Raw genomic sequence first — 13,004 nt, forward strand, 5'->3', positions numbered from 1 at the left:
AAAGCCCACTTTTTATTCTAATTCCACACCACTTGAGAAAGGTCAAGAGCTTCTTCATACAAAATTCCAGCTGAAGAGTTAGGATTTACACTGTTCCCCATTGCACATCACACCTAACAGGAGACAATGAAGTTTCCATCAACTTTATACATACCACACAATTGAACCAGTCTACACTGAGCTACTGCATTCCCAGGTCTGAGGACCAAAATGTTTCCACCAAACTCTAATTTATATCACCATTAAATATTTTTCTTGATTTTCAGTAAAATAAGAAAATCTGTTTGTCTATCCAGTGGCAGATCAATTTAACTGAAATAAAATTTCTCTTATAATTTAGTCATGCTTACTCAAAGGATTAGTGAGCCACTGTCAGGGAAGAGATACTTGTCTGCTCATTAATATTCATGACCAAGAACCCTTCTGGTAGGCTGGTTTCTCTGATAGAGAAATACTTAAAAGAACTTGGCTTGTCTGTGAAACAGCTGCTCAGCAAAGCCACCATGCAAGGGAATTGATGATAATAAGATGATAATATTACAACTACACTGGGAGCTTCATGTTTTCAGTTACTCTGAGGTATGTGGTAGTGGAGTAAGAATTAGAAAATGATTGGGAATTCATCACAAAAGACACAAAGCTACTGATCAGCAGTATTTTGTTAGTTTTGAAAGATCTGTCCAAAGAGACAGAGAGAGAAAGGAAGGAAGAAAGGAAGAAGGGAGGGAGATTCCACTTACACAAAGATCTGCCCTCTATTGAAAGAGTCTTCAACCATGCAAGGACCATTATTGCCTCACAAGGGAGGCATTTGCGATTTATAAATCTGTTTACTAATTGTGGCAAAACCAATCCCTGATTAGTTGATTCTTGTTTTTGGAAGGGTTGCCCTTTGTGAAAATTGTCAGATTACTTTCCAACGCCAGAGAGACCATTTCTCTAATTTCTAAAACCCAGTTCAGCACATTCTGACTTCCAGAGGACTGTCATCCAGATGAAATACATATCGCTGATACGTAAAATGCTTTGTGACCCCACAGACTATAGCCCACCAGGCTCCACTGTCCATGGGATTTTCCAATCTAGAATACTGGAGTGGGTTGCCACGCCCTCCTCTACAGGATCTTACCAACCCAGGGACGGAATTTACATCTCCTAGCTCTTCTGCATTGCAGGTAGACTCTATACTGCTGAGCCAGCAGGGAAGCCCATATATCGCTGATGTACTGGCCCAGCAATGTTCAAGGAGGCATTTGGGTAACTACATCATATGCTGATTAACATGACAACCTTCAGGAAGTTACAGTTAACGTGTTATTCTGGTCAATAATCAAGGGGGGGTAGTAACATAAGAAATGGAAATATCACATCTGTGTATTCTTGAATAATATCAAGAAAGTGGTATGTGTGTGTCCTAAGTATGTTTGTTAATGTGCTAAGATATGAGAGGTAGTCTGTAACAGGTGCGTTTGACTAACTGTGCTTTATTTGGAAAATAATTATTGCTCTTGAATTACTAGAAAAATCTGCCTCCCTCCCCACCCTGCCAAAAATACATATATCACAAGTCAACATGAAAGGGAAAACATTATTTTAGGAATAGCAAGAAGAAGTCAGTCCAGGACTGTGGGGTTAGGATGTAGAAATATTTACTCCTTTCCTCACCTCCATCTTCTTCACGGCTAAACACTCTCTGCCCATCAGTGGTATTCAGTCTGTTTTGGCCAACAGGAGCTGAGACGACAACCTGCCAATTCTAACTTAGGCTTTAAGGGGCATCATGTTTCTACTTGTGTAATACAGTCTCCAGCCTCTACCATGAGAAGCATGTAGGTAGAGAGCTACTTCCAAAAAAAATGTCTAGAACTGACCAGACCAAATCCACAGTTTAGAGGCAGCCTCGTTGAGCAAAGGCTTGAAACAGCCAAACTCCAGCTATCCAAAGACACATTCAAGGAAAAAGAGAAGCATCTTACTTATGCCCTGAAATGCTGTGGTTGGTTGTTACAAAACAACGGCAGACTGATACAGGAACAAAAATGTTTCTACAGATTATTTACATCATGAATGTGTGCTAAATGTCGATAAATTAACACTGTTGAGGGATCAACTGTAATTATGTTGGCATGTCCCAAGGACTTTGTGGACTATGCAAACAAGATTAATGCCTATACTTCCTCCTGCCACCCGCCTCCTGGCACCTCTTTAACCTTCACAACCTTAAGGCATTCTTTAAGGGTCCAGTGTGTTCCATCTTCTAAAAGTCTCCACTTGTTTAGTCACTCAGTTGTGTCTGACTCCTCTGCGACCACATGGACTGCAGCCCTCCAGGTTTCTCTGTCCATGGGATTTCCGAAGCAAGAAGATTGGAGTGGGTGGCCAGTTCCTACTCCACGGGATCTTCGCAACTCAGAGATTAAACCCATGTCTCTGCAATGGCAGGCAGGTTCTTTACCACTGAGCCACCGGGGAAGCCCCGTCATAGCAAGCACTAATCACTTATATTTTTGATTTTCTTCTCTAGTGTCTCAATAAAATACTCGACTCCTTCCAGTTTTCTCTGGACTTCCACTATATGGCAGAGTCAATTCTGGCTCCCTTACAGTTAGCTTAATACAGATGTCTAGACCCCCAACAAGGTAAATTCTGTGATGGACTGACCATATTTTTGTCATTATTAGTCATCTTTGTATGTACTAGACCCTTAGCTAGATGTCTTTATACAATAAGTTCTGAATAAATATTTCCAAATCGAAATCTCACTCACATACACACACACACACACACACACACACACACACACACACACACACACAGCACCCATGTAACAGGAAATTTAGAAGACTCTGCTACCATAAGGAAAACTACTCAGGGATTTTTGCTTTTCAAATAAGTATATTCTGTGAGAAAATTAGGCCATATTTTAAAGATATCATTACATTATTGTCATCTCTATAGCATATAGATGAGAAATGATATTTAAAAAGAAAACACAAGCAGATTTGCAGCGTAAAAATATTATGGCGCCATGTATAAATTATTTCCGCATTCAGTCACAATGAGAATTCTGAGGGTGTTACCATGGAATAAGTTCTTTGGGAGGATGGAAATTACTGCTCAACTTTTTTTTCTTTTTCTTTTAAAAATGTACTTGCTGCCAAGATCTCTGGACAAATGTATATCATAAAAATACATAAATAAAAACCAAGAAGCAAAGTAAAATAATAAGACCAAGAACACACTAAACAAAAAACCTCATATTGAGATTCAGATGAATAAATACCAGCTCAAATAAATACAAAGAAAAAACTGCCAAAGTAATATATCCCTTCAACCAAATTTTTCTGTTTCTGAATAATCCATATTCCATATATGTCTCTGGAGAATAGGGTGCTTGTACTTACATCAGGATAGAAGCTACCAGGGCTTCATGAGGTGAGGAGAATAAATAACATGCCTTCATTGATTTAACAACTTTTCTTTTGCACAAAACACTCATGTCCCTTTAATTTAGGGACAATATTCACTTAAACACTGATCTGTCTTTTCCAAAAATATGGCTAGATTCTTTAGCCACCAATATCACAATTTCCTTGTTGAAAGAATATCAGTAATTTTTAGCCAGCGTCCACTGAAAACAAATAAAAGCTGAGTTAGAATTTCAGCCAAATATCGACTTGCTATCATATTACTGTTTCTAAGTCTGATGTAAGTCAAGAGCATCAGCTTACAGTCTTGGTTTCATCATTCTTGGTGGAAACTTGGCACGTCATTTACTCTCTCCAGGTTCCAAGTTCCTTGGGGGCTGGACTATATTTAGGTGAGTAATTTTATTTTCTTTCTTTAAGGATTTGTTTTTAATCTCTTTCCACATTTCTCTGTAAGATATTTCCACCTCTTTCCCACAATTACTGGGAGTACCTGGCGGTGGGAGATAGAGGAAAAGACGCTGCTGATGGTGAAATCTCAGCACATTTGGGGATAGAAAACAAGAGAGAGAGATTATGGGGTGGTTGTGACTAAGAGCAAGAACCCAGGAGGGCTCAGCCTGCGACAGGATGCTGACTCTGCCACTGAGAGTCTGTGGCGCTGCACTGCAGCTCACTGCTGGTAAACAGATTAACGTCTGTAATGGGCGAGGAACATGGCCAGATGTTGCCTATTATTACCATTCCTATTATCTGAGTATTTGGTTGCTCTCCATTTTCCTAGGATCTTTACAAATTTGAAGCAAGACAGCCCCTGGGATTTGGACACAGATGTCAATCTGACAGGTCAGGCAGTTACTAAACACCAAAATGCTAGGAAAATGAGTGGGTACACAAAGATGTCACTCTCTTTATCTGTATTTTTATACGATCCATTTGTTTGTATAGTTCTGGCTATCTGGGGTACTTGGCAAAAGTGAGAAAGGCCGTAAGTCAGGGAATAGAGTTGTGATCATTCTTCCAGGTGTACCTGGCTGGACCTTCATCCATGATTTTAACCACTGGAGTGTACTGGAAAACCTAGGCTTGGCTACAGAGCAAACTGAGAGCATCCCTGTGTCTTTGAGAATCAGCAGTGGCCAGGTTCTGGCCAACAGGTGAGGGGTTTGCAGGGATGTGTAATGCCAAGCAGAGGTGGAGATTTGGCCAGAAAAGGGAGAACAAGCAAACAAATAAAACCCATGTAAAGCACTTGGAAGAGTGCTAGTGCCAAGGATATAAACTTGTACATACATTCATCATATTTCAACTCTATGTTTAAAAAAGGGGAAAAAAATCTACTCGTCTATAAGGAAATTCACTGCTAAAGAGTGAAATTTTCTGCAATTGGTTTTATATACTTTTTCAATTCACTGCCTCACAGCTACCCTTTTTTTCTATTCACTGCTTCACAGCAATACATTTTCAGCTAATGGAGCTAGGGAGCAAAGCTGGGCCCTTTAAGGAAATTGGGGAAAATTCAGATTCATTCAGGTTTAGCCTCCAACCAGGCAATGAATATTTATAATTTTATACAGTATCTACTAAATATTACCAAAGATATTAATAGAAAATGGGAAAGAATATGACAATAAATGTAATGTTATGTTCTGTTAAATGTTTCTGAATTTCAAATTTTAAAAGTCACCTCTACCACAAAATGACAAGCTAAATGGAATAAAAACATTTCTAGCATAGTGACTAGACTGTAGACTAATGATTAACTGTGATTGAATCTAGCCGCTCTGAATAGAGTTTGGACTGAATCACATATATTAGGTGCAATTTAAATTGTTGCTGTACTTATTCAAAATAGGAAGGTAAGTGGCCACCTTCTCATATGATACAGTCCTCTTTCATATAATAAAGAACACATAACCAACAAAGATGCCTAAAATCCAATGAGAAATCAAGATCTCTGAGAAAGTGGGACCAGAGGCAGAGATGCAAAATGAACACTTTGGATCAAGAGACTCCAGCAATCATGCAAAATGACTCAGAATAGGAAGCTACTAAAAATAAAGCCCCTCAAAGCACCATCAGGTTCATCCAGGAATATGAAAAAAAAAAAAAAAAAAGGTAAGGGAACAAATGGAAAACTGCCCTCATGAATGTACCAGCATTCCTGAAAGGTGACTTAGCAGGATCGCTTTTGTGGGATAAAAAGATATATCACACAATTGCATGGATGACCTTCATGAAATTGCTCAAACAAAGGGCAGAAATTATAATGCTGACTAATTTTTATAATTTATTAAGACAACTCTTCAGAAACTAAGCTCACCAGATCCCATTTATATTTTGGAAAAATAAAATAGCTGAAAGCTTTCTTAAGTTCTCTCCCATCCCAGCCTAATGTAACTACAATGAAATGCAGTTGTTAAAGAATTCATCACCCCGTCAGATCAAATCTTAGCAAAATCAATGTCCTGTCAAACCAACTGACATAAGACCCTTAAATACATTAGAACAATTTAGAACATACTCGTAAAGAGAAAGACACAGAGAGAAAGCAAGAAAGAGTGAGTGGTTTTTTTTATAGGAGAAACACATCTGGGTTTAATAATTATAAATCCAAACGTATTGAAAGTCATTGATAGATGAATACAGGAAGTACCTGACTCAGTGTTGTTGAATAGCTCTACTCATTATAAAAAAAAAAATCAATACCCCAAAAATCTACCTTAAGTCTAATATTTTTATTTAAAGGAATATATATTATGTAACATGGGCTTCCCCAGTGGTTCAGCGGTAAAGAACCTGCTTGAGACACAGGTTTGATCCCTGGGTCAGGAAGATCTCCTGCAGGAGGGCATGGCAACCTATTCTAGTATTCTTGCCTAGAGAATCCCATGGACAGAATTGCCTGGCGGACTATAGTCCATAGGGTGGCAAAGAGCGGGACACGACTAAAGTGACTGAGCTTGCACGCATGCACAAGGTGAATACTGCCCTGGGATTATTCCTACTTAATTTTGGAGCATGACTTTATAAAAGCACTAAGAGCTATTTTCTAAAGATACAGGTCAAAGTCAGAGCAGCAGGTCACCCTCCCCTGCTTTCTGTAACACAGGATAACACATCTCAATTTGCTTCAATTTGAAGTAATACTATACATTATAGTTCCTCAAGAACAGAGCCCCTTCAGGGCTCCTAAAAGTCACTGGATTTATAATCTGTAAATCAAGGCCAACTCCCAAGTCCTCGCTAGTTGCACTCAAGGGAACAATAGTCACAGCATCATATCTAAATAAAGAGTTACTTTTATATACATCCATACATACAGTTGAACACAGAGAGAAAGAGGAAGAACATGAAAATGCTGAAATATACTTGCAACAATGTAAGTCCCTTTCACTTCCACAGAAAATGTCACATAATCTTGATTTTAGAACCTGGAGGATTAATCTAAGAGACATCGATGCAGCCAATCTAAAGCAGCCACCAAGAAGAACATTTTATCTACTACAGAGAGGGAAAGAAAAAAAAAAAGACAAACTTAGCAAGATTTTTCTGAACCAGCTTTGTTGTGCATTGATTGGAAAGGATGGAGGAAAGAATGGCTGTTCTGTTTCTGTCGGGCAGTTTCCTAAGACCGAGGCACACAAGAAAGGGTCCCTACAATTTGAAAGTCTGGTTTACAAGGAGCCATAGGAAGGGGCATTCATTTCACAGAGCACTGACAACACCTCACTACCCAAGAATATTATCTTTATCGTTATCATTATTCATTCAGTGGATAAAAGTCAGATTGCTTTTGAAAATCTTTCTGAGGCTCCAAGGGGAAAATCCAACAATGAATCCTAGTCATACTTATTTTTGCTCGTTGTGCTTTCTAATACAAAATGTTTATTTAACAAACAGAATATAGAAATGAAGTCAATTGCTTATAACCAGGAAATCAATAAAGGGTCAAAACCTTCTGCCAGACAATTTCAACTACAATATAAAATGCAGTTCCTTACATTACAGGAAAGGTATATTCTAAAATAAAGGAGTCCGCATCAACTGGCACTTAAAACAAGTCTGTCCTCTTAAAAGTGACGTTCTATTTCAAATAATTTTAAATGACATTTAATGACTTCAGGGCAAATCCCTAGATGGAAACTGAAGACGAGCTACGGTGTGACAAAAGCTGACTTAGAATCACTCTAATAATGAAAATGTAAGCCAAAACCATTCCAAATAAATCTCACAGGCAAACTGCAAATGCCAAACAGCTCTTTGTTAACTCAGGTTTTTCCAAGCTGTACAAACTGTCAAGAGTGCTCATGGCTTTCCTAAAAATAGACACAGGTATAAATGTTTAAGAAGGAACGAAAAGCTTCCACTTAAAGAAAATGTTTTCCATATAGGATCAAGAATCTCGCCTCGGAAAGCACAGCCAGCCTGAGGAGAAGGAAAAGCTGCCGCCTACCGTCAAACTTCTTGTGCCTGGACACGAACGTGGTGCGCACGAACTGGCTCGTCTCCTCCACCAGGTTTTCAAACTCCAGTTTGCTCTGTTGACTGAGCTTGTCTTCCATTTCCGTGGTGCAGCACGTGTACTCTTGAGGACAGATTCTTAAGTGTTCTCCTGCAAGAAGGAAGGGAATGTCAGCACAGAATGGTCAGGCCTTCAGGGTGTTTGTTTTTCTGGCATCTCCCTCAAATACTAGGGTCCCTGTTTCACCAGCCCCTCAGCCCTCTCCATGGACTTTCATCTGGGCCTTGCGGTGCCTACCATTCCAAATACTCCAGACTCAAGTTGAACCCAAGCCCACAGTCTGATAGTCTCTGTCCTACCCAATAAATTCATGTGTTGAACACTAAGCCCCAGGGCAACAATGTTAGGAAATGGGGCCTTCGGGAAGTATTTAGGTCATGAATGGGATTGGTACCCACACTCAAGACCTAGAGAAGAGTCCCCTAAGAGACCAAGCTTGCCCTTTCTGGCACATTGGAACAGAGCCAAAAGATGGGGTCTTGAATCAGGGAGTAGACCCTTAGCAGACACTGAATCCACCAGTGATGTGATCTTAAACTATCCAGCCTCTGGAAATATGAGAAGCAAATGTTTGCTATTTATCAGCCAGAAGGAAATGGCAACCCGCTCCAGTACTCTTGCTGGGAAATCCCATGGACAGAGGAGCCTGGTAGGCTACAGATCACAGAGAGTCAGACGTGACTGAGTGACTTCACTTTCACTTCTCACTTTCATGGATTGGAGAAGGAAATGGCAACCCACTTCAGTGTTCTTGCCTGGAGAATCCCAGAGACGGGGAGCCTGGTGGGCTGCCGTCTACGGGGTCACACAGAGTAGGACACGACTGAAGTGACTTAGCAGCAGCAGCAGCAGTTTACAATATTTCTGCCGTAGCACCCAAAGTGACTAAGAGACCTGACATTTAGTTCCAGCCCCTGTCACATAAGCAGAGGTACGTTAAAGACCTCAGAAGACCACAAGGCCCCTGCTCTTATTTGAAATGTACCGAGTAACAACAGGTGACAAGAGATGCAACAAGGTTATAAGTGTGCTTATCTTTAGGAACCTCGAGTGAGGCAAGAAACAGTCAGCCCACCAGCATAGACTGTTAGACGGCGGGGGCAAGAAAAGATGGCAATCATTCGCTGAGTTCTGTGCCTGCCCGTCCAACCTCAGAATGCATCAGCCTTCCTCCCTGTGAAAGCAAGTGTGATTTTACTGGCAGATCTCCTATGCCACGCGTTTCCTTGGTTGACATTCCTTGTCAGAGAGAAATGTCTCCTGCAAGGGGAAAGGCGCTGATGGGTTTAATGAATGCTTATGTTGTAGGGAAATGTAAAGTAAGAGCTAATGAAAGTCTTGGGTTTAATTCGGCAGATTTATCTCTGGATATACTGGGCTGCTTCCTTTGACAATATTGCTTTCTTCAGTGCTACTCGCAAGTGGAAGCCAAACCCTTGCTTGCTTCATGAAATTAAAACGGTCTGTTATTGCATAAAATGTGAATTTCCAATTGATTCAGCTCCGTTAGTGTCAAAAATGTTTAAGAGAGCCAGTGGAGGGAAGAAGGAAAATCCACCCAACATTTTGCTAAATAAAACCAACAAATTGCCCCGTGATTAAAATCACTGTAGGACATGGAGAAATCAAACGAACAGAGTACTTGATGTGGTGATTAAAATTCATTTATAATGTTTAACAGTACTTATATAAAATTATGCCCCATGTGAAGTATAGGGTGCCTGTCTCATGGTTCTTCATGAAGTTGGATGCTTTCATGCCTACTTAAAACAACCCCAGAATAAAAAAAGGATCACAGGTCTGCATTAAAGTTAGAACTTATATAACTCCTGAAAGGGAAGGAGACCATAAAACATTATGAATATCTTTTTTAAAAAGGAAGAAACATGCAGTGTATTGAGAATGATAAACATCAATTTCAAGATCACAGTTTCCTCCCAGGAGGAATTAGGATTTGAGAGAAATGCCCAGATACTTTTATCTGTAATCTTTTATTTCATAAGTTGCTAGATATTTACATGGTGTTTATTATATTACTTGGAGAAGGAAATGGCAACCCACTCCAGTATTCTTACCTGGAAAATTCCATGGATGGAGAAGCCTGGTAGGCTACAGTCCATGGGGTCACAAAGAGTTGGACACGGCTGAGCTACTTCACTTTCACTTATTATATTACTATCATTACTTTTCTGTACATTTCAAACATCTTCTAATAAAAGCTTCACAGTAGGTTATGAAAAAGTTATACCAGAAAGAGGGGCAGGGAGTACACATGGTAAAGACAAAACAAACTGCTCTGGACATTCAGAGTCCAGCCTAGCACTCACGGCCAAGTCACCATAGTGTATTACATGTAAACAAGCTCACAGAACACCCATCTCAGACAAGATCATTCTGACACCATGATGACATGAGGCAAAGCAAGGCCATGTAAAAATTTTGTCTAAACACAGACAAAAACAAGGTGATTGTGCCATCCAAAAGTACCAACAATCTCCTCTCACTGGCAAGATGAGCATCTGTACTTTTACATTTATCCTTTTATTGACTGATCTTCACCATAGTCATCCCCCTTGCTGGTCACTTTGGTTGAGATACCTTACTATGGAACTACCTACACCTTTGAGAGCATCTGATCTAGGGTGAAGTGCTGCTTCTTGGCGCACTTCCCCCACATCATCGACCCAAACCAAATTCTATAAAAGAATCTGTTAAAGTCCCTCTTGAGCTTTCCAGGAACCGGCTTGCCAATGCAGGAGACACAAGAGGCGTGGGTTTGATCCCTGGGTCGGGAAGAATACCTGGAGGAGGGCATGGAACCCACTCTAGTATTCTTGCCTGGAGAATCTCATAGACAGAGCAGCCTGGGGGCTACAGTTCATAGGGTCTCAAAGAGTCAAGTACAATTGAAGCGACTAGGCATACATGCCTGTCCCTCTAACTGAGAAATCTTGAGGTTCTCTACAGTGTATTCTCACTTGCTGCATTGAGGCAGGTGTGTTCCTGATGCGCTCTGATTTGAAGGGGCAAATCATTCCAAAAGGGGGCAGGATAGAACATGAAAATTTTGAAATTTTTCCCCAAGTGCTTCTGATACTCACATCCCATTAAGAAGCATAGATCTATAGTTGAAGAGACTGGGAAGGAACAAGTGTGGCAAATGGTCCACAAATCACTAATTTTCTTTTTTAAATACCAAAACTAACTGATGAGAACACTGTTTCCAGATCAAATAGATATTTAAGATTAACAACTTTGCAGAATGTTCGTTTCTCTAACCTGTTTTAAACTACTGGAAAAAAAAAACTCTATTCCATTTTGACTATAATATGCACAATTGAACCATCCATTTCTCAGGATTTAGTAGTACATTGGGACTGCATTCTATTTCTGAATCATTTCAAGTGAGTTTACAACAAAAGGCATGGGACTTGTGGTGAAAAACTGACCAAAAGAAAATAAACATTTCATGACCTGAGGGTAACATTTGTGAAAGAAATGCCGTGGATCTACATGCATGAAATTAGAATGGATTGGTGGTCCAACTTCCAATCGCTCCAAGAAAATCAGTATTTTATCTCAGGTGATAAATAAAAAGAGAAAGGTACTCCTTAGCAGGGTAAATTTAAACCAAACCTATTACTTCTGTGTGTGTGTATAGGGCCATGAAGATATATGTAAGAAGTTGATTTACTAATGCAAAGCAGGGTGAGTTTTTTTTTTTTTTTTAATGAATTGTAGCGTCCTTAAGAAGGTAACTGATGTCTCCTCCTTTGTTCCTGGCAGAGAAAAAGAAAAAAAAAAAAACTAAAAAGATGGAAAGACAGAGATAGATAAATTAGAAAAAGTGAAGATATGTGGAAATCACCAGAATGTTGAAGAATCATGCTACTGGAAGAGTGAATCTTTTATGCAAAATGCCTGTTAGAGAACCTAGGAGGAGACCACGGCGATGCCCCCAAACAAACAGAACCAGAGGTCATGAAACACGCGGTCCATTGAGACTAAGCCTTGCTTCCTTCCTAACACATCACTGGAGAAGAAGGTTGTGGAGGAATTAAATTCTTAATAGCTCCTCTCTCCCCCTCATCTGAGGCCACTGATAACTGTGAAAACAACTGATGACTTTAAATGGCCAATAAGACTTAGGACAATTGGCTAATTTTGTTTTGAGTGAGTGTGTTAATCTGTTTCGGTTTTGACCCTAGAACAGGGTCAAACATAGCCTCTGGGCCAAATCCAGCCTGCCATCTGTATTGATAAGACCTGTAAGAAAAATTATTTTTTAAAGAATTAAAAAAATGATATTATGTGCTACATGATACTTTATGAAATCCCAATTTAACTGTCCATAAATAAAGTTTTATTGGATAACAGTCCCACCCACTCATTCATACCTTGTTTATGGCTGTTGTAGGGTTAGAAGAGAAGAGTAGTTATGAAAGAGACCATAAGGCCTGTAACACCTGAAGTATTGACTTTCTGAAATCAGACATGACAGCTACTTGGCTGGATAAAGAATTACCTCTCACAATTTCTCCAAAGAGCAAGAATATGAAACTTTTCTCAGCTTACATACTTCCTGACACTTACAGTATTTCTATTAATAATGGGTTTCTTCCCAAGTTGCAATTTATGAAGGTGAAAAAATCTGTTGTTCTTTTAGAGTTTCCCACCCACTCTCCTTTCTCAGATCCCCTTAGGTTCTCTATATGTTACCTATTCTATAACTAGATACAACATTTAGCTCAACTGGAGCACCACCAGGCACCTCCACGATCACTAATAATAAAGATACTAAATAGATGGTTCTGGAAGGTCAGGATAAGAGACAATAATGGCAGAAAATGTAAGGTTGAAACTTTGATGACTGTGCCTTGACATATCAAACATGTATTGAAAATCTCCTCTGTGCAAATCATGATGATAGGTTCACATCCAGGAAGATTAGACGCAAGGTCAGGCAATCAGTTTATACATGTGCTTGTTTCATTAGGGCACCTGAAGTTCATGCTAGTGAATTCCCAAGTCCCTGAATGTTTACAGAAATC

General features: G+C 39.7%; 1 protein-coding gene and 1 long non-coding RNA gene across 2 annotated transcripts in view; one reads left to right on the forward strand and one right to left on the reverse strand.

Moving 5' to 3' along the window:
* GPC6 (glypican 6) overlaps positions 1 to 13,004 on the reverse strand; it is a 1,225,779-nt gene that overhangs the window by 913,816 nt on the left and 298,959 nt on the right. Inside the window, exon 2 of the mRNA XM_005687698.3 lies at positions 7,885 to 8,043. Coding sequence (XP_005687755.2) covers positions 7,885 to 8,043 — 159 coding nt within the window. The remainder of the gene's footprint in view (positions 1 to 7,884; positions 8,044 to 13,004) is intronic.
* Positions 3,790 to 7,948, forward strand: LOC108637293. Its single transcript, XR_001918927.1, has 2 exons — positions 3,790 to 3,820; positions 7,823 to 7,948. It is a non-coding gene; the product is annotated as an uncharacterized LOC108637293 (long non-coding RNA).

The sequence above is a fragment of the Capra hircus genome, chromosome 12 (genome assembly GCF_001704415.2).
Source record: "Capra hircus breed San Clemente chromosome 12, ASM170441v1, whole genome shotgun sequence".
NCBI lineage: Eukaryota > Metazoa > Chordata > Mammalia > Artiodactyla > Bovidae > Capra > Capra hircus.